At 51.0% G+C, this 26,583-nt stretch overlaps 12 protein-coding genes and 1 non-coding gene across 13 annotated transcripts; 5 read left to right on the forward strand and 8 right to left on the reverse strand.

Moving 5' to 3' along the window:
- The first annotated feature begins 290 nt into the window (after positions 1-290).
- BDZ83DRAFT_671274 (major facilitator superfamily domain-containing protein) lies at positions 291-1,927 on the forward strand. The gene is made up of 4 exons (XM_060511124.1): positions 291-389; positions 532-933; positions 1,000-1,356; positions 1,445-1,927. Exons 1-4 carry the CDS (start codon positions 363-365, stop codon positions 1,784-1,786), a joined length of 1,128 nt encoding a protein of 375 aa, XP_060364861.1. The 5' UTR covers positions 291-362; the 3' UTR covers positions 1,787-1,927.
- A 740-nt stretch (positions 1,928-2,667) lies between these two features.
- Positions 2,668-3,012, forward strand: BDZ83DRAFT_752195 (uncharacterized protein; the record flags this gene model as incomplete). The annotated part of the gene is made up of 1 exon (XM_060514161.1): positions 2,668-3,012. One exon carries the CDS (start codon positions 2,668-2,670, stop codon positions 3,010-3,012), a length of 345 nt encoding a protein of 114 aa, XP_060364862.1.
- A 1,823-nt stretch (positions 3,013-4,835) lies between these two features.
- BDZ83DRAFT_577728 (proline dehydrogenase) lies at positions 4,836-6,288 on the forward strand (the record flags this gene model as incomplete). Its single annotated transcript, XM_060505050.1, has 2 exons — positions 4,836-5,425; positions 5,475-6,288. 2 exons carry the CDS (start codon positions 4,836-4,838, stop codon positions 6,286-6,288), a joined length of 1,404 nt encoding a protein of 467 aa, XP_060364863.1.
- A 106-nt stretch (positions 6,289-6,394) lies between these two features.
- Positions 6,395-7,698, reverse strand: BDZ83DRAFT_320342 (uncharacterized protein). Its single transcript, XM_060502370.1, has 2 exons — positions 6,615-7,698; positions 6,395-6,557 (listed from the first exon to the last, which is right to left on the reverse strand). Exons 1-2 carry the CDS (start codon positions 7,552-7,554, stop codon positions 6,502-6,504), a joined length of 996 nt encoding a protein of 331 aa, XP_060364864.1. The 5' UTR covers positions 7,555-7,698; the 3' UTR covers positions 6,395-6,501.
- Positions 7,699-7,988: 290 nt separating this feature from the next.
- Positions 7,989-9,212, reverse strand: BDZ83DRAFT_741092 (uncharacterized protein). The gene is made up of 2 exons (XM_060513081.1): positions 9,065-9,212; positions 7,989-9,009 (listed from the first exon to the last, which is right to left on the reverse strand). Exons 1-2 carry the CDS (start codon positions 9,100-9,102, stop codon positions 8,082-8,084), a joined length of 966 nt encoding a protein of 321 aa, XP_060364865.1. The 5' UTR covers positions 9,103-9,212; the 3' UTR covers positions 7,989-8,081.
- Positions 9,213-10,305: 1,093 nt separating this feature from the next.
- BDZ83DRAFT_577715 (fungal-specific transcription factor domain-containing protein) lies at positions 10,306-12,971 on the forward strand (the record flags this gene model as incomplete). Its single annotated transcript, XM_060505049.1, has 8 exons — positions 10,306-10,358; positions 10,458-10,580; positions 10,652-10,742; positions 10,833-11,082; positions 11,145-11,683; positions 11,763-12,036; positions 12,101-12,301; positions 12,415-12,971. 8 exons carry the CDS (start codon positions 10,306-10,308, stop codon positions 12,969-12,971), a joined length of 2,088 nt encoding a protein of 695 aa, XP_060364866.1.
- A 178-nt stretch (positions 12,972-13,149) lies between these two features.
- On the reverse strand, positions 13,150-14,159 carry BDZ83DRAFT_621422 (uncharacterized protein). Its single transcript, XM_060508261.1, has 5 exons — positions 13,897-14,159; positions 13,763-13,818; positions 13,523-13,689; positions 13,396-13,448; positions 13,150-13,326 (listed from the first exon to the last, which is right to left on the reverse strand). Exons 1-4 carry the CDS (start codon positions 14,073-14,075, stop codon positions 13,419-13,421), a joined length of 432 nt encoding a protein of 143 aa, XP_060364867.1. The 5' UTR covers positions 14,076-14,159; the 3' UTR covers positions 13,150-13,326; positions 13,396-13,418.
- Positions 14,160-14,685: 526 nt separating this feature from the next.
- BDZ83DRAFT_t154 lies at positions 14,686-14,769 on the reverse strand. Its single transcript has one exon. It is a non-coding gene; the product is annotated as a tRNA-Gln (tRNA).
- Positions 14,770-15,102: 333 nt separating this feature from the next.
- On the reverse strand, positions 15,103-17,790 carry BDZ83DRAFT_752200 (Six-hairpin glycosidase-like protein; the record flags this gene model as incomplete). The annotated part of the gene is made up of 3 exons (XM_060514162.1): positions 15,103-16,917; positions 16,974-17,634; positions 17,705-17,790. 3 exons carry the CDS (start codon positions 17,788-17,790, stop codon positions 15,103-15,105), a joined length of 2,562 nt encoding a protein of 853 aa, XP_060364868.1.
- An 854-nt stretch (positions 17,791-18,644) lies between these two features.
- BDZ83DRAFT_577698 (tubby C-terminal-like domain-containing protein) lies at positions 18,645-19,335 on the reverse strand (the record flags this gene model as incomplete). Its single annotated transcript, XM_060505047.1, has 2 exons — positions 18,645-18,922; positions 19,005-19,335. The coding sequence occupies 2 exons, from the start codon at positions 19,333-19,335 to the stop codon at positions 18,645-18,647; spliced, it is 609 nt and encodes a 202-aa protein (XP_060364869.1).
- A 1,209-nt stretch (positions 19,336-20,544) lies between these two features.
- Positions 20,545-22,040, reverse strand: BDZ83DRAFT_621430 (uncharacterized protein). The gene is made up of 2 exons (XM_060508262.1): positions 20,687-22,040; positions 20,545-20,637 (listed from the first exon to the last, which is right to left on the reverse strand). The coding sequence occupies exon 1, from the start codon at positions 21,609-21,611 to the stop codon at positions 20,697-20,699; it is 915 nt and encodes a 304-aa protein (XP_060364870.1). The 5' UTR covers positions 21,612-22,040; the 3' UTR covers positions 20,545-20,637; positions 20,687-20,696.
- A 760-nt stretch (positions 22,041-22,800) lies between these two features.
- Positions 22,801-23,926, reverse strand: BDZ83DRAFT_741097 (ClpP/crotonase-like domain-containing protein; the record flags this gene model as incomplete). Its single annotated transcript, XM_060513082.1, has 2 exons — positions 23,515-23,926; positions 22,801-23,343 (listed from the first exon to the last, which is right to left on the reverse strand). Exons 1-2 carry the CDS (start codon positions 23,761-23,763, stop codon positions 22,801-22,803), a joined length of 792 nt encoding a protein of 263 aa, XP_060364871.1. The 5' UTR covers positions 23,764-23,926.
- Positions 23,927-25,219: 1,293 nt separating this feature from the next.
- BDZ83DRAFT_752204 (uncharacterized protein) lies at positions 25,220-26,356 on the forward strand (the record flags this gene model as incomplete). Its single annotated transcript, XM_060514163.1, has 2 exons — positions 25,220-25,753; positions 25,805-26,356. The coding sequence occupies 2 exons, from the start codon at positions 25,220-25,222 to the stop codon at positions 26,354-26,356; spliced, it is 1,086 nt and encodes a 361-aa protein (XP_060364872.1).
- Positions 26,357-26,583: the final 227 nt, after the last annotated feature.

A 26,583-nucleotide genomic window follows, 5' to 3' on the forward strand; every position in this document is an offset into this window, starting at 1 on the left:
CACCTCACAACCATTTGTGTTAAAGCGGCTCGTTTCTCGCGTTGAGTCATAGACCTCCGGGCAAGGATTCAAGGCTTCTATTTCACCATATGGCGCCGAATACCCACGTTCAATGCATCGAGTTGCGGCAGTTTCCTCGTCTACCGACAGACAGGGAGCATGACACACCCAATAGCGAAATATTCTCACCCTATCTACAAACCGGATATCCTAGTGTGTCCAGTCATTCGTCGGAAATCGTCCATCATGAGGGCACCGGATCGTCTTTTCCACCCGATGATGCGATTGTAGCCTTGCAGACATGGAAAAGTTCACGTTCGAATATTGTCCGAACCGTGGCTGTCTTTTGGAGTCTATTGGTCATGGGAGCAAATGATGCTTCATATGGTGTAAGTTGGTACAATGAACGATACAATGTCGTAATCATGGTGACTAACGTACGCCTCATATTCAACTAGGCAATCATCCCTCATGTAAGCTCTGCTCCAGACTTATTCTTCCGGAAACACCTGACAGGATCGTGTTTCTAAGCTGGGAAACTATTACGACTTACCGTACTCATTCACGTCCCTCATCTTTCTTGCGCCTTTCATCGGTCACACGCTTTCAGCCATCTTGAACAATAGTCTACACGAGAGTGTTGGACAAAGGGGTATCGCAGTAATTTGCTCCTTCTGTCACCTAGCATCCTACATTGATATCTCACTACATCCACCATACCCGGCATTGGTCTTCATCTACATGTTGGCTGGCTTAGGCAATGGCATCGGCGACGCCGCTTGGAACTCATGGGTTGGGAGTCTGGCCGACTCAAGTCATGTCATCAGTCTAATGCATGCTTGCTATGGTGTCGGCGCCGTCCTCGGGCCAATGACGGCAACTGTAATGATAAGCAAGGCTCAACTTCCATGGCACACGTTTTACTATTTCATGGTGAGAGTCAAACTCTAACAATCAATGTATTTTCAATTCCTACTGACAACGTCATCCTGCGTAAAGGCTGGTCTGGCTATGGCAGAGCTCGGTCTGACTCCCTCCGCTTTCTGGTCTGCTACTGGAAGTGCATACCGTGAAGAGAATCCTGAGGGTCAAGAGCCGAGAGAGTCGATTGTTCACGAGACCTTATTCAAACTCCCTTCGGCCCGGGTTACTTGGCTATGCGCAGTATTCGCCCTTGGCTATGTCGGCCTGGAGGTGTCACTCGGCGGTTGGATAGTCACTTTCATGTTACAGGTTCGGCACGGGGAAGAATTTGCCAGCGGCATGACAGCCACCGGGTTCTGGGCGGGCTTGGCTCTAGGCCGAGTTGCCTTGGGTCTCGTGACCCCTCGAGTGGGCGAGAAGCTCGCAGTCATGGTACGTTTGATAACTCAACCAAAGTCATGTTCAAAATTGGCGTAACTAAGTCCACCCGAATCAACTAACTCCCCGTAAACTTTGATAGCTATACCTCGGCGCTGCCGTTTGTTTACAGCTCCTATTCTGGCTTATTCCCGAATTCTTTATTTCCGCAATCACCGTATCGCTCCAGGGGTTCTTCCTCGGACCCCTGTTCCCCACCATGATGGTAGCCATCACGAAGCTATTACCGAGGCACTTACACGTCAGTGCTATCGGTTTCGCCATTGCCCTTGGAGGTAGTGGCGCGGCTATTCTCCCATTCGTCATTGGAGCTCAAGCCCAGCGCCACGGTGTGCAAGTCTTGTCGCCGATATTGCTCGGAGCGCTGGCGTTCTTGTTGCTCACCTGGTCCTTCCTACCCAACTTTAGTCGCAAACTTGAGTGAGGTGCAGCGGGAGGCGCCGGGTTGTGAAAAGCTTGTTGGAGATGGATCAGCTAGGGACACGAGTCATTTCACAGGTCCCAGAAAGAGCCCTTAATTCTCCCCGGAATTGCGGACTTGTGAAGTTTGGTGTTGTTGACGTGGTGTATCAACCAATTCAACCAAAAGAAAATTCATCTTTCTCTTACATCAATTACACTTGCGTTTGGTATTCTAGCCCTATCGACTTCTCGTCGAAATCGATTCTCTCGTTGAAGCGAAAGCATCGAGTCGCATGACTGGGTATGGGACACCTTTTGACTTTTCATCTCTCGCAGGCGAAATTGCCAACAACACATGTAGCACTCTATGACTCGGCCCCTTTGAATCGCGAATCTGAAGCCTCCTCGGAGACCGCATCACTCCCGAATTTCCAACTTGGACTCGCACTCACGTCCGCTAGGTACGCTGCTTACCTGACTCGGCGGCAAAGCCATCTTGAGTGATGCATACTCCATACAGGAGAGCGTCCAGCAAAAACATCGTCAGGGCCCATAGTAATCACAGAGAGTTCAGTCTAGTCCATAGACTAATTTGTTATTGATCTTTATATTGGCCATTTTGGATCAACGATATCCTCTCCTGAGGAAAGTTTAGCCGAAATTTCCGCCAATTACGCCTACTTGTATTGTGCTAGAAGTTGTACAGAGTTGATGTATATATATATATGTATGTGTGTGTGTGTGTGTGTGTGTTATAGATGTTCCTTCAAACCAACACCGAATGCTACTATAAATGCCAAGCAATATCACATCTCTCTAACAAGAAACCCAAACCTCATACGTTACCAAGTCCATACTTCAAGACAAGGAAGAAATCCTCAAACTCAATTAAAGACAAGCACGATGCATCTCTCGGCCATTTCTACCCTGGCTGTGGTCCTGCTGTCGGGTCAAGCTCACGCAGGGTGCGGAGAAGGAACCTTCAACGGAAAATACAACGGTTACAAGAGGGTTTCAAACTGCAACCTCAATGCGAACAACGTTTATTTCTGCGGTGACTCTGGGACTTCCGTCGTTCACAAGCAAAGTCAGCTTGTTCTCCGCGCTGGAAAGGTCGATTCAACAGTCTTGGTCAACTGCAACGGGTACGGCTTCCTGTACCACTGTTCAGCCGGCGAAGAAGGCCGATTTAGGGAGCCGCAGTGTAAGGGCGCAGTTTGGGAGGTTGAGAACATCAGGGAGATTTGAATGTCAGTTCGAAGATCGCTTGATCCAAGATGAAGCATGGATTGAACCAGGATCGTGATAGGAGGGGTTCAACTTTGTGTATCAGCGTCAATTATGTCGGGTTTGTCACAGGCTAAGGCTTCGTAAAGAGAATGTTTTAGCTTGGCCGAATAACTTCTTTTCATCGACATTACCTTCGGTCATTGCTTTGAAGACTGAGGCTGCATCGCGCCGAGGGTGTAAGGGGTCATTGAAGTTATTGCTCGATTTTCAATTAATTACTGGACCAACGGGTTTCGAGATACTTTAATCAGCCCGATATAGCTGGAGTTTCTTACAACGATAGGCTGCTTCAAGCGGGGAAAACTCAACTTCACAGACCTGTTGTCCAATCTCACGAGACGATTGTAATTTTTCATTGACTCAAAGCTGTAGGAGTCTGAATTACTTGGATTATGCCTAGATGCCGGTTTTCCGACGAAGAACATGAAAAGCAGCAAGGCCATGGCTGTGGAGACTTTGCTGTCTTTGACACGAGAGTGACTGGCATTGAGGATAGGCGCTGAAAGAATGTCTTACTGCATACAGAGAGGAGGAAATATTGCAAGCTTTAGCTATCGATGAGACGACTTCCAATAGTGACTTGTGCCCTGCCCTGTCTTGAATGTAATACGGCTCACGATTGCTGTTCAAGATTGAACTCTCTCGAAAGTGGCAAACGTAGTGTAGTAAGGTTCATACAGATTTTGCACACATACGTTAGAGCAGCGATTCACTTCGTAGTCAACTATCCTGTACGATCTTGCAGACTAGAGGCTTCTAGTGGAACTTTGAACTGAATTACATGCGTTCAATGGCCTTAAAGCTCAATCCGCTTTCAAAGTACATCTCAGTCACGCAGGAGTTGGCAACATCGGCACGAAAGCATGTGCACCTCTGAGAAACGTAGAGCCAAACCCATCCCCAACATGTTGAATTCAGGCCCACGAGATACTTTGCTTCTGAAAGGACCATGGAGACGATGGGTTAAACTATCACGTAGCGTACAGGCAAGAGGCAAAGCCCTTTGGCAGTAGAGGAAACGAGCATGGACACATTGTCATACGCCCACGCACTTGAGCCTTACCCCCACAACTTCAGATACCATTCATGTCTCTTGGAACTATTGCAGAGGATGTATCACAAAGAGGACGAGTAATTGTGCTGCAAAGGATGGGAGTTCTGTGTGTGGAACAGAGTCGATGATCTGCGGCAGATCGAGCGTCTTAGTGTTGTTGTCGGGACGCGCTCCCGACGAGATAAGCCCTTCCGACTTCTTGGATCCGACATGTCGGGACGCGCGCACCGACACCTGCTACATCCGGGGTCGCCCCTCACTGTCTAGTCACCCGACTTTGGTCACTTGGTCATTCTTATCTCATGGATCTAAACTCAAAGCATTCCGATAACGGGCTTTTGTTAGATTTCGATCTCATCGAGGCCCAATGATGTCTTGATTTTGCGTCGGTGGCGGGCTTGTCTTATCCACCTGCGAAGTGAGGATCCAGTCCAAAGACGGCTCCGCCGTGCTCCGTGATGGAGAAGAGCCGCAAATACCACACGTAGACCTCGAGTCTTCTCCGGGGCGTGCGCAAAGACACACCATCGGAACGCCGACGGCGGGGGGTGGCTAGCTCGGAGACATACCTCCCACGATGCCATGGCTCGGTCGCGATTCAAAGTTTATGCCGGCCGTAGCCGTTCGTGATCGATAAATAGAAGTACCCAGGCACCCTCCCACCATCTCTGGTGTGTCAAGTATCGTCTCACCCAAACATTGAAGTCTTACCTATCTAGCTATTAAGATGACCACAAGACTTGTCGCGTGCAGCAGGGCGCCGGTGCCTTTCTGCAGATCCCTTCGACTGCAACAGGGAGCGGCGAGATATGTCAGCACCACGGCAGCCAAGACTCAGACCTTGTCTCCAACAGCGCCACGAACGTTCACACCGACCCCGAAGAAATCACCCTTATCTAGACTTTCGACCAAGGCCTTGGTCCGGTCATTATTCCTCACACAATTCATGTCAACGCCACTTCTCATGAAGCCAGCACTACCCATACTGCATTTTATCGCCAACACAAAATTCGCACTTTTCAACCCCGATAAGAACCCTCTGTTAAATCGACTACTCAGATGGACTATCTACGACCACTTTTGCGCTGGAGAGAACATCCCTCAGGTTTCAAAGACAGTTTCTGAAGTGAAGCAGATGGGATATCAGGGTGTCATCCTCAACTACGCAAAGGAAATCGTTTTGGATAAGAAAGCAGCCGCAGCGGAAACGAAAGCTGGAGAGTACGCACCGGAGGTTTACCAGATGGTCGACCAATGGAAGAAGGGAAACCTCGAAACCCTCCACATGATGGCTCCGGGCGATTTCCTGGCTGTGAAGTAAGTAATCCTGAAAATATTCCACGAGTTTCTCCGCTGACAAAAGCAGGATTACCGGCGCTGGTCCTATTTCTGTAGACGCATTAAAGGCGAAGGCACCCATCCCCGAAGTCTTGAGCAAGGCTTTGGACGAACTCTGCGAGGAGACCAACAAGCAGGGCTCTCGTCTTTGGATCGATGCGGAGCAACAAGCACTTCAACCACAACTGGACGAGTGGACCATCGACCTTATGAGAAAGCACAACCGCCAGAGCAAGCCTTTAATCTACAACACTATTCAGGGCTACCTCAAGGGCTCCAAGGCTAATTCGGAGCGTCACATTTCCCTGGCTGCAAAGGAGGGCTGGAGCTTGGGAGTTAAGCTGGTCCGCGGTGCATACATTGAGAACGAAGTCCGATCCCTGATCCACGACACCAAGCAAGATACTGATAACAACTTTGACGACATTGCCGACATGTTCATCAGCCAGAGACTCCCGGAAGACGCCAAGGAGTGCCAGTTCCCAGCCAGCGCGCTCTTCCTCGCCACTCACAACGCTGCTAGCTCCGCGACCGCGATCTCTACCCACCGCCGTAGAATCCTGGACGGCCAGGCCACGACCGAGCTCGAGTGTGGTCAGCTGTTTGGTATGGCGGATGAGTTGAGCTGCGAGTTGCTGGACAACTACGACACGTGCGTGGCGGACTCTGGGTTGAAGAGGGATGCTATCCCCAAGCCGTTCAAGTATCTGCCGTGGGGTTCGGTTTCAGAGTGCATGGGATACCTGCACAGAAGGGCGGTCGAGAACAAGGGAGCTGTCGCGGAGAGCGCTCACATGCTCGGCTCATTGAAGACCGAGCTCAGACGCCGGGTTTTCGGTTGAACCCATGTGACCTTTTACTTTTGTTTCCAGCGATGCATAATGATTTGATTTAGAGATATCCAATAATAGACGCTCAAAAACACTGAGAAAATTACAAGATATTGATCTGCCCAACTGCACATATATCCCTGGCTGCTTGATATGTAACCGAACCATGCACGTCTGCTTTGCTTTCACTATTCTGCCATTGCTCGTGTTGTTACACGGGCATACCTAACTAGGAGGCTCGATGTTCCCCAAATGTCTTGCATTAGCGGAGTACTTGCCCTCTCCCTGTGAAAAGCTCATTAGCGATGATGATCAGCTCGATGATGACAGAGAACAACTTGCCCATTTAGGGAACGGTGTGAACTCGTAATGTTGTCCTTGAAATTCCAGCACCCCTTCGAATCTCAAAATTCGCACAAGTCCAAGGTGACTCTGGTACATTATATCCGGAGTGAAAGAAAACCACAAGACGTTGGACATTAGTCTTCTGACATCGCCCATGTCTATGCCAAACCGTATCAAGTAACAAAGAATCTCCAGGCATGACGTCAAGTAGTCTTTGTCCCGATCGTCGCTACACCTGTATCCGTATTTGCTTAACACCGATCGAACGCTAGTTTCCTGCATTTCTTGAATGTGCTTCACAAACTCCTGATTATCTTCAAACTCTTCGATTCCGCCATCACAGGTCAGCGTATACTCTGCAATTTCATACAGGATCCAGAGTCGCGGCTCAAACCCTGGATAGAACCACGAGAAACCACAGTTTCGAATGATTCCAGGCATCGTCTCCAACCCTCGCAGGAAGTATTCCTCTTCACTCTCGCTCCGGGGGTACTGGGGCAGACAAGTCCAATCGACCCAGATGTGCGACCAACTCTGAAGCCCAAGCTCTTTCTGATGAAGACGCAGGCAAGAGCCATCAGGATCTGGATCGTCGCTCGTAGTCCAGAAGTGGCTGACGAAAAAACACTCTGACCGCATGACGAAGTTGTTGAGGGCAGGAAGAAGAACATAGTCATCGAGCCGATCTCTGTTCCATTTCGTGAATGTCTTTTGCGAAAGGAAGGCTTCTCTTCTTTGAAAGAACCAAAAGAGCGGTAGTTCCCGTGGACTGCAGAGAAAATCGTCTAGGCTCGTGTAATTCTGCAAAAAGCCCATCGCGAAATCGTGCATTTTCCCACTCGGCGCATTCCATTCATTAATACTGCGCTCGACGAGGGACTTCCACGCATCTTCTACAACGGGTGAAGTTGTCGAGACAGCTTCGGAGGTCATCTTGATGGTTTCTGGCGTTTGATGGAAAAAGGTGGTGAATGTGACAGGAGCATTAGGCTCAGGCAGCGTTGAGCTGGCTTTACTTATGAGTTTTGCGATATAAGAGCCTCATCTTACCATCCTTCAAGGCTCTCGTCAGCGTCAAATGTAACAACACCACCAGCCCTAAACACTTGATTGGCCAACAAATCCCTACCGTCGTAAGACTTATTTGACTGACGTCCAATCACGTAGGGATAAATCCCAGGTTATGGTTTCCAAGCCATCGATCACTTACACACCATAAGCATAGCCAAGCTGGATATTTTTCCACATATGTACATAGGGCCCAGTGGCGGTTAAATCTGTCTAGGTAGGTAGAAGTACATGTAGGTAGGCAGATACGATCACGAGTAGTTGATCTTATTGAAAGGTATGTTGTGATGGATGCACGCGCCATTGCCTGCCCGGAGATTGAAATTAGTTGACGAGATCTACCTTAGCTATGACGTAAATAACCGTATGTCTCTATTGAGAAATAGAAAGGTCTATCTGGTGGTGGACTTATCTAGTTTCTGCAGAAATTCGCTTTTCGGTTCTTCATCCTGCCATCTCCTGCGAGGCACCTCAAAAGTTGACGTGACGCGCCCATACGACTTTCCTCCCAGCTGACCTACAGGACGCAACTTCTCGAGGTCAATATGACTGAAGTCTGGATCAGCAGCATCCTCCATGACCCAGAATCGCGTCGCCTTGAGCAAAACCATTCCGGCGACACTTTTTCCATCTTTTGCATGGTTACTGAACTCTTTGATGTCTACCACTCTTGCCTCTATTGAGAACACCGACTCCAGAACTCTCGATGGCTTCACCGTTGTAGTCTCTCCCTCGTGCAGCCCTGAGATATCCCACTCGGAGACTCCATGCGGAGCATCGATGGAGGTTGCGTTGACAGCCTCAATCATGTCTTCCGATACTGTATTGATGACGCATTCGCCCGTCTCCTTGAGATTCCGGTACGAGTCTTTAACAGCACCGGGTCTCGATGAGAAGCCGACTATAAACATGGGTGGGTCATGGTCAATGACTTGGAAATAGCTAAAAGGCGCAAGGTTCTTCTTGCTATCTTTTGACAAGGTGCTGAGAAAGCCAACCGGCCTTGGTGCGATTCCAGAAACGAGAAGGCGGTAGTTATTGATCATTGATCGATCTGATGCGTATGGGTCAATTCCCTTGTGGGATGCGGAGTTACTTTTCCGGGTGCGGACTCCCTGGCCGTAAGACCACGTCGGATCGGGGGATTTTGTGACATCAATCGGGGCGTTGGAGTGTTCAAAGTCTGGGCGCTTGGATTGTACCTCTTCAAAATTTCCGAGACGCTCTACAATAGCTCCTTTGGAGTCATCTGATTTGCTTGAAGACATTCGGACTGTCCACCCTTGGCTGGGTAATATACACGGGGTGAGTCGCGGTCTACTAGGCGGCGGCTTATTTAGCATTTGGTCCATACGCGTCGCTATTACTAACTTACCTTGGAGGGATCAAGCGCCTGAGCAAGGGAAATCTCATTGTCACCCCAATTGCTTCAAAGTCTGCCTCAATTCTAATTACAGAGATCTTGGTTACAGCACGGAGTTCACTTTGTTACAAACCCCGACAACCTCGTTCTCCATGTCGGCGGTTCGCCTAGCCATGGCGTGCTGGCAAGAAGCCGTCTTGGAGGTGTGATAAGACACAATGACGCTATTGGTTCACAAATAGTCGGAATGCGAATCCGATCTCCACCTTAGTGTGCGTTGGGGAATGTCGGACACGCCATCCGACATTACGCAACTCGGCCACCCCGTGGCAGAACCGGTGACTTTCCAAGTCTCCTTCTCAAACACAACCTAGCTGTTTGCCATTGAAGATCTTACGCAACGGTTATCTCACGATGCCAAGGTGATATTTCGGCGAAGACTCCTGGGGTTTGCATCCTCTGCTCACTGCATGCCGACAACGCTGATAAAGTCAGGGCTCATCATTCGTTCTTTCGGTGGTCCTATCTTCAACTTTCATCGCAATGCTGGTTGATACGACACCTTGTACCACATACGAGGGTCTGCTTTCGAGTGAAAGTGCGATGTTCATCTGTTCGTGTGCTTTGGGATGGAAATACCAATAGGTTTGACCTTCGCCTGGTTTACCCCATGGCTTGGGCCACCTGCTTGGGGCAAATTACTTCATCGACGCCTCTTCTCCCTTGCAAGCCTACCCCTCGAAGTCAAATGGTCTCGTGATCGTTCAACCCCGGATTTCTGGCAAAATCTCCATATCCCTTGACGTTTGACACACACCTGCCGATCTTCCCCGCGATGAAGTGTGCAGCTCAGCAGATACCACGTTCTCCGTCATTCATATCGACTCCGATGCCTCCGGAGACAATGAACGGACGAACATCCGTAGACACTGTGGGGTAGAGGAACAAGCATCCCAAAGATAACAATGGCGCAAGGACCGCGAAGACCCTCCTCTGTCGGCTATCTACGGCGAGTCATCGACCCCAACACCTGGCTGATAAGCCATCCTGCGGTCTCGCACTAGCGGACTGTCTGCCCCAAATTTGCCAGTGCCAATAAAGAGGTCAAGCCGCGCACATATAAAACTTGTCGGAACCCTGCTCCGACATATCAAAGGGCCCCAAAGTTACGGCGACGACTACCCAAATCCCAGCAAACGAGAGAGGGCAAGAGACATGAAGTTATCGAATTGGCCCCTCGAGAACCGTCCGCCATGCCGCAATTAAGCCAGGGACAATACAAAGTGACCAAAAAATGCCAAAAAGCGTGCGTCTCTTGTGGAAAATGGAGGGGCCCGGGCGTTCCGATGCTCGGAGGAGTTTCGTGTTCTTTGGCTAAAGGCTGACTTGCGACATGAACATAAAGTTGCGAAAGATGTCGGGTAATGAAAGTCAAGTGCTCCGGCTCTCAGCCGTGCACTCGCTGCGATCGCAAGAAGCATCGATGCATCTTTGCTGTCGAGGATAAGAGGATATCGGTGCCGGAAAGGTGAGTTGTCGGAACCCGTGCGCGTGCAGTTGTCGGGATGAGAAACAACAACAACTGACTCCACTTTCCAGTTACCTCCGAGAACTTCAGAACCGGAATAGTGAGCATCCAGCCTCGGACCGCTCGACGAGGGCTCTAAGCCGGGGAGACGACGTCGAGGACGTACAGAGTCGGTATGCGGATGCGGACGCGTATGCGACGCCGCATCATACTTCTCTTTCTCAGGGTGAAGACAATACCGGGCAGTTGGAGACGCCGAGCCATGGTGAGTTGTGCTTGTCTCTTGTCGCTAAGCTTGTACCTTTAGAAGAGTCAACTCTTATTGACGCTGTCAACGGTGTAGACAGCCCACAACCAATAGGCGCTCCGGCATCCGAGCCGGATACTGAGGTAGGAGGTGCCCGTTCGAATCAGGGGGATCATGGCGACTTTGGCCCCGGGTTTAGGCAAAACCCGCTGGTCGACAACGATTACACCTTTGCAAAGGTCGGGGAACGATACTGTGAGCCATATGCTGTTTCTCCTAGTACTGAGTGAGTTGAGCCAATACTCACACGTCCACAGGGTACATGGGCCCAACATCATCATGGTCGTTCTGTAGACGAGTGTTAGCCCTCCTGGGCAAACGCCTACCAGAAGCAGCACCAGATCCATGGCATCTCCCTCACGAGGGCGCCTTCAGGATGCAATGGACGCCATTAGGTGCCACTGAGACCCCCGACGTCTCCAACCTCCCACCGTTAGACTACGCCCTCTTCCTATTCAACACGGTCAAGTTCTACCTCGGCGCCGTCTTCTATGTAATTGACGAGCCATCCTTTCTCAAGAATCTGCATGAGTTGTACGAGGACCCCGCGGGCAAGGCTAGCTCGGCGAGGTTGTGGTATGCGCAGTACCTCTTGGTTTTGGCGTTCGGCAAGGCATTTGTTGTGAATAGTACCTCACATACGGCACCGCCGGGAGTACAATATGCTGCAAGAGCCATGTCGTTGCTGCCAGATCTATCAGGGCTGAATCCGGATACGATCCCAGCTATCCAGGCGCTTGCTCTGGCCGCGTTGTACTTTCAGTGTTTAGATATGCGGTTGGCTGCGTATCAACATGTGAGACCCTGAATCCCTTCTTGCTTTGTCTTTCTCTTGGCTGGAGGTTGCGAGGAGACGGACGCTAATGAGATCTTAGATCGGACAAGCGTTGCGAATCGGTATTGTTGAGGGCATCTACAGACACATGCCCGAAGAAGTTGTCGGGATTGAATACTCGAGACGCTGCAACATCGTCTTCTGGGTGGTGTACACTCTAGACAGAGAGTTCTCGGCCTTGATGGGAGCGCCGACTTCAATTCGAGACGAGGACATCACTGTGAAACTCCCTTCACAGATGAATAACTCCCTCGATGCACTCAACATGACCCTCCACGTACGGCTATCGCGGCTCATGGCCCGTATTCTTACAAGTGAGTTCTCCGACCACAAAACAACATGAGCTGAAGTTGTGGGATACTGACATGATGTCACCAGCTATTTACGGTGTGGGCAAAGAGTTTGATGGCTCATTGGTCCCCAATACACAGTCCATCCTAAGGGACCTAGCCAGATTATCACGAGATCTTACCGCACTCCTCGACACCCACTTTCAAGGCTCGGTCAGCCGAGCTTCTAGGATGGCACTACGACTTATCCTATCTTATCACCACGTAAGTACTTCTCCGCACTATTCCAGTGACATGGCTAACTCCAGAAGTGCGTCGTCTTGACAACTCGACCACTGGTCATGTGCGCGCTCCATATGCACATCGAACACTCTGACAGCCACGCGCGACACCCACAAACAGTCTCCCTGACACCACCAGTCGCATCCCTCCTCCAATCCTGCGTCGACTCGGCACAAACCGTCCTCCGAACCCTCCGTGTGCTCGGCGATGAAGACCTCCTCGAAGCCTTCCTCCCTTTTCAGCTCGAAGACGCCTTCTCCTCCGCCTTCCTCCTCTACCTTATTCGCGTCATCAGCCCGTCCCTTCTTCACGACGATTCATGGTGCGAGAATATCAAGTGCGTGCTAGACAAGATGATTTCAAAAGGGAGTCTTGTGGCGCCGCTGAGGAAGCTGGAGCTCAGTCAGTTGGAACACATCATGTCTGCGTTGACGCCTGTGGGCGAGGAGCCGCCGACGCCGCCGCCGACGAGTGCGGCGCATCATCATTCTCAGCATCATCATGGGCACGGGCACGAGCATGGGTCATTCTTGGATCAGATGGAGGAGGCTGGGTGGGATATTTTTGATACGAGCGGGATGGGCGGTCTTTCTCCGCAGGCGTTGCTGGATTTGGCGGAGAGGTTGGATGTGGAGGACTTGATTCAATCTGTTGATGGGGATGGTGACAGAAGATAATGATTTACGGTAGTCAAAAGTTTAAAGACAAATGGATTACGATAATGGCAACAAAAGGCTCTTTGGTGGTCTATTTTTGTGCTCTCGTCTCTGTCCCAGTCATATGCTACTAGAGGATTGCTCTCGGCGCAATAGAACAAAGAGTTCACCCCCGGTGGGGCTACGTCTCTGGTTGCTCATGCTGGGATTCGAACTCGGGTACTTATGAGCCTGTCGTCGAGTAGGCTGTGGGCGTAATTAACTGTTGACCTTGAACCACTCCACCGCCCAGCCAGTTTGACCTGAATAACCGACCTGGGAAGGCGCCTACTGTGCTGGTGACGGGAGCGGCGATGGAGGCACCTATATGGGCTTTCTGTGTATTCAGTTGGCGGAATACGTTGTAGCCAAGTCTAGATTGCGACATGGTGGTTTCCAGACGTACCAGCTCACTCGGACATCAAGATCTTACAGAGACTCGCGAATAGCCGACTTGAACTACATTGAGTGTCTCATGTGAGCTTGATTCTTTATGAAAAGGTACCTGGCCTTAGAGCAGAACGCAAACTTACCGGAATGACCTGAGCCTTCTCCAGGTCCCACACGTCGTTCTTGGCATAGATGTCGCCTCTGATGAGTTCCCAGGCTTCCTCGGCGTCCTTAACCGTGTAGATCATCACGCTACCCTTGAAGCCGGGGGTCTGGCCTTCGACAGGATGCTCCTTCTCAAACATGGCGCCTATTTTATTCATGAGCGTGAATATCGTGACCAACTCTAACAGAGATAGGATGCATCGGAGTCAAATACGTACCACCAACGGCAACCTTTCCGTTACTCTTGTGACCTTGGGCATTCTCGAGATGCGTACTGAGACAGGTCAGCAATAGGCCCGCCATTACACTCGGCCTCTTACAAGAGACCTGTTCCGAGAACTAGGTGACATACGGCCTGACCTCCAAACGCCGGGCAAGCGCATCGGGCTTGTCGGGAAGGATGCAGAGGAACTCCTTGGTAGCCATTGTGCGGCAGCGAGTGAACGGTGAAGAGACAAGTCTAGTAGTGACAAAAGGTCTCCGAACTGCGGGGACGAAGCTGCTTCTGAGGATTCTGGCTGACATTGACATTATCGCAGCACCAAGGAGGGGAAAGCTTCACACGGAGAGATCAATCACGGCGTCATGTGACCGGGGAGTGCGGAGGTGGAGCGGTTCGAGTTCGGGGTTTGAGGGGAAGTGGCAGGGCACGGTCTCTGTTTGGCAGCTCCGATGCCGGAATTCGGTGCCGAAAGTAGCCGGCAGAGCGTTGTGAAAGCCGGGCTACGAGGTTCCGGAAGTGAGCCCGACTCGTCTCGTCGCAGCGTGCCGATGAATCACGTAGGTAAGTAATGTTCATTAATGAGCGGGAATTATTTTTAGATCGATCATTGGCTGGAGTCTCAATTACTGGCTCACTCTGGCAAGCATTGTGTGTACAATTCGACATCGACTTTACTATGCTACTGACACTATAGACGGCATGCAGTTGAGTCAGTGGGCTCGGCTGACGGTGGAGGCATGATATTATCAGTGGTTTTCTCCCCAGTGATGATACACAGAGCTTGAGGCCATGTTCACATCACACTAGTTGTGCATGCAAACCTTTACCTAGATGCTTAAAACTGAAACTACTCTCATGCATCACATGTTGCAAAAATGCAAAAGAGAGAGAAATGATCAAGGAACATGATACTATATCAGGTCGTACCCGGGTTCGAACCGGGGTTACCAGAAGTTTTGATGCGATCAAAATCTGGAGTGATAACCGCTACACTATACAACCTCTAGTTGGTCTGAATGACCCATCGACTGAGTGGAGGCCAGTCGATGGCAACTCAAAGCGAGAATCCACAATAAGAACGACCAAGCGCTGACTGTGTCTCGGCTATGACCAAACGGCGCAGACGCGTCAGACGGGGAACCACATCGTGACTGACCGTCCAACCCGAGATCACTATCTACGACGTCACGACTCTAGCCTAGTAGGTAAACTAGATGCACAACCATCTATGCTTCCGGGCAAGCACGTACAGATTCCTTCAGCACTCAATCTCTCTTTCTCACTTCGGACTCATCACCCTATTAAGCTAAGATAAGCAAGGTAGGCTGTGCTAGTCTAAATAATACCATTATCCAGCGATGCGTCGACAGTGAACTGATATTCAGATCTCCCATGCAACGCAATGCTCTTATTCCCGTAAACAAACCGTCCCTGCGTACCGACAGGTGCCCAAATACTAACACCAATATCACCCTCACGCACCCTCCACTCGACACTCAACTCTCCTCCAAACGCAGTGACAACCTTAGCGCTCGCCCTCTTCAGCCCCATCTCGACACCAGTCGCAGGCGACACCATCCAATTCCTGTACCCGAACCCATCGACACCCGCAGCAGCCCGTAGCCCTGCAGCCCACTCCGTCAACACATACGTTGCGGCGCCGCCCCATGGATGACTTAGACTCGTGAACAGTCCCAGGCCGGGCTGTCGCGTCGCAGCGTTGACGTACTCCCAGCTCGCGCCGACCGCGCTCCTGTTCTGTGCTGCGGTTGTGTCGCCGGGGAGCATGGCGCCCCAGAGACTCTCCATCAACTCTCTTGCTGCCTGCGTTTCGTTGCCGACGAATAGTGCCTCCAGGAGAAAACCGTTGGTGTTCGGTGAAATGTTGACGCTCGAGTCGTTGGAACTCACCACCGACGTATCCTTGTATCCCGGTCCCAGCTTCAAGCGGGATACAGCGGCAAGAGACCGTGATGCGCGCGTTGCGTTCGCCACGCCTGAAGTGATGCAGAATGCCGTCGCAGCCACCGAGATGCCGTCCAGGTCTGTCAGCGAAAGGCCGTACGCGCCTGCCTCTTCGTTCCAGAGACGCTCGTTAATCGCGTTCGCAAGCGACATCGCAGCGCCTCTGTATTGAGTAGCAGATGCCGTATCGTTGAGCGCATCAGCAACGTCAGCGGCACCGTTGAGAGTCTGAACAGCCTCGCATCCGATCGCGGATCCCCCGTCCGCAGGCCCCGTAAACGCGAACCCCCCATCGAAAGTCAACAGCCCTGTCGTGGAGTTGATCTGCGGCAGAAGCCAGTTGAGCACCCTCTGCCACCGTGGCCAGGTAGATCTCGCCCAGTCGAGGTCGTTCGTCAGACGCACGTGGTCGTTGAAAGCCATCAGGCCTAGGAGCTGGTAATCCTGCAGCCCGAAGCTCCCCGCCGGCGCCAGCGCATCGGCGACGGAGGAGAGGTTGTAGCCCAGATTAGGTGAGATGTTCATCTGCCCGTTTGCGATTTGTGAATCAAGCAGGAGTTGAAGGGTGCCTCTGGCCTGCTCCGTCTTTGATGTGCTGGCGGCGATGATGCGTGCCGTGTGGTAAAAGTCACCGAGCCAGATGAGGCGATCTCGCTTCGGACCGTCAAGACATGCGGCTTCGCTGTTGGCCTGAGTCCCGTATTCGGCGAGGATGTCTTCCGCGCTGCCGGTGAGGGTGTTTGAGTAGAGCGTGGAGCCGTTAGCGGTGTCGTAGACGTGCACGTTCTTGAAGTAGGCTGCTTGATCTTGGTACGCTCCGAAGCCGAAGGAGCCGCTGAAGTCAGGGGATCCGGAGTAGGAGACTGTGCCAGAACTGAGAGCCCACGGGTAGTCGGAGCGCGAGATGTTGAGGATCTGGGTCTCGTTGATGGAGACTGCTAGGTGGCCGGTGGGAGCCATCGATGCTTTGATGTGGTACCATTCGTCCTCCTTTACTGTGAATGGGACCTTAAAGACGTCGAGCAAGTAGCTTGTGAGCGTTGTCTGGTTGACAAAGTCGGGACCGTACGCCAACGAGATGGTGTTGGGCGGTGTCAGAGTCTTATTGACGTTGGCGAAGGTGCTCGACTCGGGAAGCTCGCCGGTGAGGAGCATGGTGTATCCATTGCCGGCAATGACTCCTCCCTGCGAGTCTCATCAGCATTTGCTTCCCGCCGAAACTTGCATGAGTCCAAACTTACCGTCACCCACCAGCTCCCTCCTCTCTCGATCTTGGTATCAAACTCAAGAGTGTAATTGCTCCAGGCTGTACCCTTGTATGTCACCGAGGGTCTGGTGCTACGCGCAAACACCCCGTTCTCTTCAGAGACTTCCCAGATTGTCTTTTGCGTACCCTTGTCAAAGCAAGCCGCCGTGGCTGCCCGAGCACCGAGCTTCCAGATGTCGTTCAGAACCTCATCGTCACTCTCAAACTGTCCAGGTAACTCCTCTGGTTCAGTTGTATCGATCGTCGCCTCGAAGCCCACGCTAGAAAACGAAACAGTGCCATTCGTCAAAAGTTTGATGGATTGCCATTTCTGCCCTCCTTGAATGAGCAGGGATTTGACTCGGCCGATAGACGTGATGTTGAATGTCTCAACGCGGAAGCTGTTGCTCAGCTGATTCGAAAAGGTGTACGGCCCGTCGCCGAACGGGTGATCGAGCCCGTCAAAGTGCTCCGTGTACTTCACCTCGATCTGGGCCGGGGCGCTGAGGGCCGAGACTTCAAATATCGGATAACCCGCTCTCTCGGCTCCGTAATCCAAGGTAGCCATCGGGATTTCCGGGCTCAAAGTGAAAGGGGTGAACGGGAAGGTTTGGAGCTGTGCTGCCGTGCCAGTAGCGATGCCTTTGGCCGTGAAGCTTCGAATTGAAAATCTTGATGTTAGGAATTGGCTCTTTCCGTGGGAGATGGCAGGCGTTGGTGTCATACCTCGTGGTCGAGTTTCTGCTTGACATACCGGCGACAACACCGGTGGCACTGGCTGCGAGGGCCAGCAGCAAACGTGAGACTGCCATTCCTACTTCCGGAACCCAATGCTATGGGCAGGAGAGATCGAAGCGATGTCTCGGAAGTGCAAAACAGTAGAACTTCCTCTCACAACGAAAGACTCAACGAGAGCGATCATTTCAGTCTCAATTTCTTCGGCTTGTGGGCGTCGTCTTGTAGTCTGAAATCTTCGCATTATCCACACCGAGCAGATTACGTCGTGTCACCCTTGCACCTGAAAGCATGACTGCTCGGGCCATCGGTAGCCGAGCAGAGCGTCCTCATCTTCGACTCGTGTGATCGTTAGGGCCTTCCCGATTTTCATTACATGTTAGGAACCCTCGCAGAATCCGCAAAGGAACCGCCTGGTTGGGGTTGCTTGCAGACGAACACCCCGATCAGGCGCGCTAGGTGCAAGTTCCCCGGACCCAGGCATATGTTTGTGGGGAAATGCGCGGGGAAGGCTGTTCGGGGTGGTATGCCGGCTGTCTGAATCACTTTCATCGGCACTTCATCGCTGTGAAACGGTGTTGATTGGTCTCCGGACCGAACCGAGCCGATGAAAGAGGTCCGGAACATCATATGAATGCTATGAACGCAGCACGAGACGACGGGCCTGGGATCAGACGGGCCTGGGATCAGACTGACTTGCGGGAATGAGAACAGAAAAGAAACTCCTTTCTCTGCCGTTGCCACCCCATTGCCGGGGTCGGTCGAAGCTGGGACATGTTCTTGCCGCAAGGATGGCGACCATAGGAAATAGGTACTTGGAATTCAGAACATGTAAGGTTCTGTTCAACTAGGTATCAATCGCAATGACTGTCAAGAAACGCATTCATCATCAAGGGCACAAAGAAGGTGCCTTTCTCTTCTCGTCTCTCTCTTAACCTTTGTTGTCATTCTTCTTCTCGTCCAGACAGATGCACAAGGCACACATGAGTGCCATATCGACCCCCGGCGCCACTGTTAGGGCATACGTCTGCTTGCCACCGAAGAAGTCGCGCGCCCGGAGCATGTTTCTGTCAATTCGCCCTAGCACCTGGCCGGTATTCGTGTCGACAATATCGGCCTGTGTCGACAGCCAATTGCCCTTCATCTCGAGCGATTCCGTCTTGCCTGTCTGCGGTGAAACGAACGTCGCGGTAGCTTTTGAGCCGATGACTGGTGCAACCCACATGGTTAGCTGGGTACTCTTATCCGCTATTACTAGCACTAGGTAGGTAGGCGGGGATAGCAAACTCACGAGCAAAGCTATTCTTCACCTCCATAATCTTATTGCCCTTGGGATCCTGCGCCGCAAATGTCGTGTGGAGGTGCAGGTGCTCCTTTACGATATCAAAGAGGTGGTTCCCCGACATGTCGTAAACTGCTTTGCGGCCCGAGATGGACAGCGCCTTGCCCTGCACACGGAGGATCGGTTGGCCATTGGCGAGTTTGATGTCGAAGCTGTCACCGGTGATGGAGAGGATCTTCTCCTTGAGCACGAGGGTCTCGCTCTGGCGCGCCGTCAATTGCGGGAAGATGCCGACCGAATTTCCGGCTTGGGGCAGGTTGTGAACTGCTGGGGCAGCCATAATGCGTATTCGTGGTGTTTTCGCGTGGAGGGATATTACTGGGTCTTTTTTGTGCCGTTTCTTGCCGTGTATTTTGAAGTCGCGATAGGTGTTGACTGAAGTACTGATCTTTGGAAACACTCCAAGCAGCGGAGACGAGGGATGGCGACTGGTTTTAAGTAAGACACACGTGAAAGCTCACCAAAGCTCCTACCCTCAGCTCGAACCTCGATACTTTGAAGATCTGCTGGCTGCCTGCGGCTGAGTAGACCATTGGGGGCAGTGCTTATTGCTTAGCGCCTCCATCCGGTTTCGCGGGCGATGAGACACAACACAAGTCCCTGAGAGAAGGGATGATGAGGTGAGGGGCACAAGGCGCTGGTTCGTTGAGAGCTTGAGAGCTAGATGTCAGACAGTCAGATTAGGCTCGCGATGACGTCAAATGAGGAAGCTGTCTGTCCCCTGGCAATGCGGAGGGAAGCTCGAGCAATGCAGAGATCAGACCCTTTTGCTTCCCGTTTGACGCCTCAAAGGAATGGTCGAATCTCACGCTAATTAGCTGTGATCAAGCGCTATTTCGCAACAGTTGAGGGGCTGCGTGCGCCACATTGTTGCTCCTCGCGACTTACCCGCGACTTGACGGATTTATTGCAGCTCTCAAGAAGGTGTGACTGTCAGACCAGCTACCTTGAAGAATATTCAATTCCTAGCCAAGTCACATGTAACTTGACAAGGTTGGGCCAACAAGACACTATCGCATCTGAGGCCGAAACCGAGGAACAATTCTGCTCAGTGTTTGGCACAGCCACAAACATGCGGCGCATGGTCACTCCAGCCACTCATCTAAACAGTAGTTTTGCAGCGCCTCGGTCCGCCACATTTGAGCATTGCGTGGCTGAAAAGCTTCGAGGCATACTCGACTCCCTCGGCCAGCTGCTTGTGGTAAGAGTGTCAAGAAAGTTGTGTCATGCTCTCGATGATGAAACAAGGTAGTATGGATCATTACTGGTAGCATTGAACACATATCACAGTTGAGGGGTGATGTTTTTCACTGTTTGTACAAAATCTGGTCAAATCAAATAAGAGCATATCGGAATCTCATCAACATAATCCAGATGGAGCCTTGAAAACGGAGAATGATACTCATCAGTTCAGATCATTCATCTTCCCAGGAATCTTTCATAGGCGAATACAAGGGAAATAAGATTATGTTAATTTGTGATCAATTGTGATCCCTTCTCAAAGTATTCAAACATTCACCGTCGCTTTATAGCAATTCATGGGATAGAAACGTAACATGGGTTGCTTTCCTTTTCTTAAACAGTCCGTCGCCTGGCTGAAATGTCAAAGGAACCTATGCTCAAAAGTTCAGATGAACGAGATCAATGACCCTCAAGCTCCTTCTCGGTCCAATCCCACAACTCCTGGGCCGCCTTATCATCGTACAAGTTCGCCTCCTTATACTCCTTGAACTTCGGATTGTAGAAGCCACCACTTTTCACATTGGCACTCGCAGCCGTGCTGGCCCAAAGCTGAGCTCGCGCGCCCGCGTGGACGTCGGTCAGGAAGATCGACCCAAGTACGCTAATCATTCCGCCGACCCAGGGCCTTCTCTTTCTGAAGTCGTCAAAGAGACCGGTGTTGACGACTCCAGGGTGGACTGCGACGAACTTAATGGAGGGGTATAGCTGGCTCAGCGTGCGGGTGTGGTAGTAGTCAGCGAGCTTGGACTGGCCATAGCGAGTCAGACTGGAGATGTCGTCGAGCGGGGTCTTGCACTTTGAGAGGAGAATTCCCTCCGAAGGCGCTTGTTTGAAGAGTTCGGAGCTCAAGTTGACGACGCGGACATCTGAACCGGGCTGTTCGGCCGTCTTGTTGAGGATCGGAAGCAGCAACTTGGTGAACAGAGCCGGACCCATGTAATTTGATCCAAACTGAACTTCGTATCCATCCTTTGTTAGGCCTGGTGGCGTAGCCATCAAACCAGCGTTGTTCATCAGGATGTCGAGACGGTCGGATGAGGTGAGGAAGGTGTCGGTGGACTTCTTGATCGAGGCGAAGGAGCCTAAGTCTAACTCGAGGTACTTGATCTTGTTCTTGGCTGCCGGCACGGCTTGCTCCACCTCCTTGATGGCGGCATTACCACGGGCTTCTGTCCTAGCCGTGAGGTAGATTGCCGCGGGGTTATGCTTTGCTAGCTGAATAACACTTTCTTTCCCCAGACCGCTGCTGCCACCTGTGACGATGATGACCTTGCCGGCCAGGTCTGGTATGTCCTTCTCTGGGGAAAATGTCATGGTAACGTCGTGGTGTGAAGTAGAGTTTTCGACGGGAACGACTTCACGGAAAAGTGAATGGATGAAATGGGCGCGTTGTTACGTGGTACTGACTAAGTTGGGTATGTTGATTCGATGATGCTTCGAATGGGTAAAACGAGGTGAAGGGGTATCTTAGAAGCCAATGTGATGCTGTAAATCTCGAGGGCTCAGCGACGGTCAGCAGAGCCAATGGGTCATATTATACTGATTGGCAAAATCTCAAAGCCGCGGCCAATACCAACTGATTGGTTCATATGACGGCTTGTCTCGGAGACTTTGTTTTTGCTTTATCGTTCATGGCTGCGGCTGTGCGGTGATCGAAGAGCTTGGAAAGCTGGCGCCGAGTTGAAAACTCGCTGACCAATCCGACTACTAGTCCACAAATTAAGACAATTGACCAAGATTTGTCTTCTCAAAATGAATGAAAAGTATTTGCGAAATTGCGACTTATTTTGGTTTGGCATGCGCCCCCGGCGATACACGAATGCGGAAGCGGAACTTGCATTGGTCCGACTCTATCACCCCAACACGACGCGTTCACTAATCATTTTCAGCTGACGCTGACTGCAGCTGAGTCGGAGGTATTAGTCGTAGAGCCCGAGTTGGTCGCGCGCGTTACACCAGGACAAAGCTCTGTTCAAGCCAATCGATACCTGCGTGCCCATTGGCCAAAAGAGCCCAATGGTTGTCCCCTCAACCCTCAGAGCAGGATCGTATCTACTTTGTTGACCTAGAAGTGTCTTTGAGTTGTGATTTTGGTGACAAATATTCCGATACGCAATTCTATTGGGATTTTTGCACGGTAACGACAATCCCAACTTGAGGTACTATTAACAATCCCAATGGGCTAACGTTCGGTATCCAAAGTATCAAATTACGACAATTAAAATCATGGAGGCTCGGTATTAACGTTATTTTATTCAAAGCACGAGATGATTTCGAGAATGAGATGACGATAAAGTTTTACGGATTACTTCAAGGTGATGGAGATGAAGACTTAGCATCGGCTTACTTTGATGAACTACCTATGTACCAATACTCCAATCTTTCCAAGTTGAACTAAGGTAAAGGAAGAAATTTCCGCAACTGAGATATCAACTACGCCGCTGAGGAAGGCGAAGTCCCAAACGTTTTTCACAACACAGTCCGTTCAAACTGATTTTCCCCCTTAGGTATAAAGACGGGCAATCGTCTCAGGCAAGTTCAGCTCCAAGTCCACGGCTGAGACATTGCGAGACAGCAACGCCGACCGCTTGGCAATAGCCTGCGCTTCCGGATCAAGTTGTTGCTGGAAGAAGTCCTTGGTATCCTCAATGACCTGCTCAAGCGACGGCGCCGAAGCTCTGTTGATCGTCTTCTTGCCACCGCTGAGAGCTGAGAGAGGGAACCAACTGAAGCGCTGTGCGAGCTTGTCGATGTAGCCGTACATTTCACCGGAGGTGTCGAATGCCTTGTTGATCCAGCCAATCTGCGCGGCGTCTTCTGCATTGATGTCGTTGGAGCTCAGGACGTATTCCATGGCGCGCCCTCTGCCGATGAGGCCCGGGAGAAACTGGCTGCCGCCCCCACCAGGGAAGAGGCCGCTTCCGACTTCAGGTTGACCGAAGAGGCTCTCGCCCTTTGTGGCGAACCGCATGTCGAGAGAAACGAGGAACTCGTTGCCGGCACCGCGGGCGCGGCCTTCTACAGCCCCGATGGTGACTTGATGCAACTGAGAAACGTTGTAGATGAGAGCTCCAAATTCTTGACCAAATGCAGCTTCAAGATGTCAGTGATTGTGCCACAAAGCTAATAGAGAGTTCAGGTTTGTTTCGAGGGCGCACTTACGATCCGCCAACTCAGGCAGGGAGAGATCTAGATGTGCCATGAAGAACCTAGGAACATCGCTGTTGAAAATTACGACCTTGGTTTCGTTGTTACCTTGGAGGCGAGAAACCAGATCGGTCAAGTCATCCTGTGTATCCAGGTTCCACAAGTTGATAGGTGACGACGGGTTGTGAAAAGTCACCGTGAGAACGCTGCCATTTTGGGTTGTCTTTAATCCGGTGTAGTTGGGAAGGTCTATGGAGTATACGGGCCGTACTAAAGTAGCAGCCAAAGCCAGCCCAGAGAAGATAAAAGAATGCATCATGAGTTTTGAGACACTAGCAGAGAGCTTGAGACGAGGATTTGAGGAACTGATCGACTGATGAGAGACTTGGGATGAACCAGTCTTTCTTAGCAGCCTGTTGCTTTAAATACACGATGTAGTTCCTCAAAGCAAGGATACCCGTCATTACTTGCTTATAAACCACGTCATTTAGAGCGTCGTGCGAATTATTACAAGAGATTAGTGATTATTTGCCGAGCCCCTTTCTCTGAGAATCTATAAAGAAATAACCCAAGGACTAGCGAGTCATTCACTCAGTGGGCTTACAAATGGCCCTCAAAGATATCTTTTCCATCAGCATCCAGCCTCGAGGCTTGAGAATCCGTTTGGGGTGACTTAGTGATGCCTGTAGACACCCCAAACGCGCAGTAGCCTATGACACAATTTGTAAGGATTGTCTCAGTATCTTGTGTTATTTGGAAGCGTTGAAATGTAAGCAGTCTGCAGAAGATATGAATTTAGAAGGTGGTGTAGTCCCCTAGACCCTCCCCCCATTGACCTAGTACACATTCTGGAAAAGTCTTGGGCTTCTACCCATTCTTCACCTTCCATACCACTTACGCAGCAGGACAATCAACTCTTGACTCTGGTACCCAGCCTACGGTTGCTCTGCTGATGTATGTACCGAAAGTAGGCCTGCGGCTTTCCACACAATGTACCGTTTAGGAGTTCAGTCACAAGGACTGCTACACCCCTGCCGCCACGGCGTCCAATAAAGTGACAAAAAGAACGCCACATATCATTCGGGAGGTCAGCCGTAAGGAAAGCTGCTCCCTTCTTACCATGGCGTCCAAAACAACATCATATAGCCCCCGCTCTTGCTTGGCTGAAAGCATGCGTTGTACGGTTATAATAATCTAATGTTAACCTCTGAAGCTGCCAATCTTAGTATTGAACGTCCTGCACAAAGATTGCGACGCTCGTTCGATGTACAGCTGGATCTGATCTTATCTTGTCCAACACCTACATCGACTTCCTCTTGAATCGCTTCTCTTGTTGCATTTGTCTGATAGTCGATTAGACCGATCAAGAACCGATGGGGGACTTTGCGGACATTGTCGAAGCCATCCGCCAGCCTGCGGAGGTACTCTTCCAACATCCAGATGATCTTGGTGCAAAGCAAGCACTTGCAAAAGCCATAAACGCTGCCCAGAGAGCTTTGGAACAGCTCCATAGTATTTTCACGGGATCGCTTCAAGACGTCAATCTCATTATCGAGTGGAACGAACAGGTTTCATCGGTCGTGCCAGAAAAGCATGCGTTCCGTGCGACTTTGTTAGACGACCTCTCCGTCGCATTCTATCAATGATTCTCGATGATGGGATCCGACGGAAACGTGAATGACTTGAACAGGACCGTGCAACTTGCCGAAGAAGACGTCCCAGCCCCGCGCCCAGGAACGGAGCAGCGGATCTTTGCTTTAGCTAACCTAAACACAATGTTACAAAACCGGTGCGACTGCACGAGAGACAAGCCGGATATCAATCGGGCCATCAGCGTAGGTGAAGATGCAGTGGAGAGGATACCCAAGGACTGGCGTTACACTGCCCTGATTTTGCGTCAGCTCGCCGTCTCGCGTGCTCAAGGTGTGGCAGTCGGTTCCAACACTCTAACAAGAATTATGGGGAGGCGGTTCGAGCAAACAGCGAACATTGAGGATCTGGATCGTGCAGTCGGCGTTCTCACTGACACTGTGCCACTGATCCCAAACAACCAGATGGACTATGTGGTCGGTACAAGCTACCTGGCAACCTTGCTGGGCATACGTTCCGAGCAACAAGGCGATGTGGACGACCTCAATGCAAGCATTTCATACACGAAAAGTGCACTGCAGTTGATGAGCAATGATGATTTTGATAGACCTGTTCAGCTGTACAATCTAGAAAATAGGCTTGCTGAGCGAGCGCAGTACACCGGCATACTCAGCAATCTCGATGATGCCGTTGATTATGGGCAACAAGCTTTACACCTGGTGCGTTCAAATTATCCGGAACGGACTAATTAGCTTAGGGAACCCAGCCAGTTTCTGGGTATACGATTCAGCATGGGTTCGAAGAATCCAGAGGATATTAAACAAGCAATCGACCTCAGTAGACAAGCGGCTAAGGAGGTGGACGGCGATGAAATGGGAATGCGCGCGGCATTGGCGAACGTTCTTTCGAATATGCGGGAAGAAAACTACAACCAATATGGCGAGGCTGCCAATTTGGACGAGGCTTTTGATGTTCTCGGAGACGTCCTTCAAGGTGGTCTCCCAGACACTCTCCCCGAGAGAGGATACTTGAAATTCGGCTTGGAATTCAGCTTGGGGGATGTGCTCCACGCGCGAAGTTTCCACGCTGGTGACGCCACGGATTTGGAGAAATCTAGAGGAGCTTTTCAATGGGCATGGAATTCTCGGACTGCTCCACTAACGATTCGAATCGAGGCTGCGGTTCGGGCTGCTGAGGTTGCCAAGGAGCGTCTAGATAATCACAATTCCCTCGACTCTGGCACGCTAAGTATGATCTTTGCGTCAACCCATGGGTCGTCCATCATTCTGATGTCTTCGCCTGAACCCGATGATTTGATATGAATTTATCAAGCCTCAAATCTGACGTGCGGAATGTTGCAGCCAACTTACACTTTGGCAAAAAGAATTGGGATACATGGAATGTATGTAAGGTTTGACAAACAGCGCATGACCAAAAAGACAGAAGTGATTCTTAAATCACAGCAAGAGGAGGCAGAGGGGACTGGTCTCATCGTGGCTCCACTTTACTGACCATTTTTTTTTGGCGATATCTAGCCAACAGCGTTCCA

Source organism: Colletotrichum acutatum, assembly GCF_030867785.1.
Source record: "Colletotrichum acutatum strain CBS 112980 chromosome Unknown BDZ83scaffold_47, whole genome shotgun sequence".
Classification (NCBI taxonomy): domain Eukaryota; kingdom Fungi; phylum Ascomycota; class Sordariomycetes; order Glomerellales; family Glomerellaceae; genus Colletotrichum; species Colletotrichum acutatum.

Bases quoted from the DNA above. Each gene is read 5' to 3' on its own strand.
- BDZ83DRAFT_671274 (XM_060511124.1), top strand. From the start codon at position 363: ATGGGAGCAAATGATGCTTCATATGGT. The intron at 390-531 runs GTAAGTTGGTAC...CGTGTTTCTAAG, and splicing joins CAAATGATGCTTCATATGGT to CTGGGAAACTATTACGACTT. The intron at 934-999 runs GTGAGAGTCAAA...TCCTGCGTAAAG, and splicing joins ACACGTTTTACTATTTCATG to GCTGGTCTGGCTATGGCAGA.
- BDZ83DRAFT_320342 (XM_060502370.1), bottom strand. From the start codon at position 7,554: ATGACCTCCGAAGCTGTCTCGACAACTTCACCCGTTGTAGAAGATGCG. The intron at 6,558-6,614 runs GTTGTTCTCTGT...TTTCACAGGGAG, and splicing joins ACCGTTCCCTAAATGGGCAA to AGGGCAAGTACTCCGCTAAT.
- BDZ83DRAFT_741092 (XM_060513081.1), bottom strand. From the start codon at position 9,102: ATGAGATTTCCCTTGCTCAGGCGCTTGATCCCTCCAAG. The intron at 9,010-9,064 runs GTAAGTTAGTAA...GCCGCCGCCTAG, and splicing joins AGGCGCTTGATCCCTCCAAG to TAGACCGCGACTCACCCCGT.
- BDZ83DRAFT_621422 (XM_060508261.1), bottom strand. From the start codon at position 14,075: ATGTCAATGTCAGCCAGAATCCTCAGAAGCAGCTTCGTCCCCGCAGTT. The intron at 13,819-13,896 runs GTATGTCACCTA...GACCTGTCTCAG, and splicing joins CGGCGTTTGGAGGTCAGGCC to TACGCATCTCGAGAATGCCC. The intron at 13,449-13,522 runs GTAAGTTTGCGT...CACTCAATGTAG, and splicing joins AGAAGGCTCAGGTCATTCCG to TTCAAGTCGGCTATTCGCGA.
- BDZ83DRAFT_621430 (XM_060508262.1), bottom strand. From the start codon at position 21,611: ATGACATTTTCCCCAGAGAAGGACATACCAGACCTGGCCGGCAAGGTC.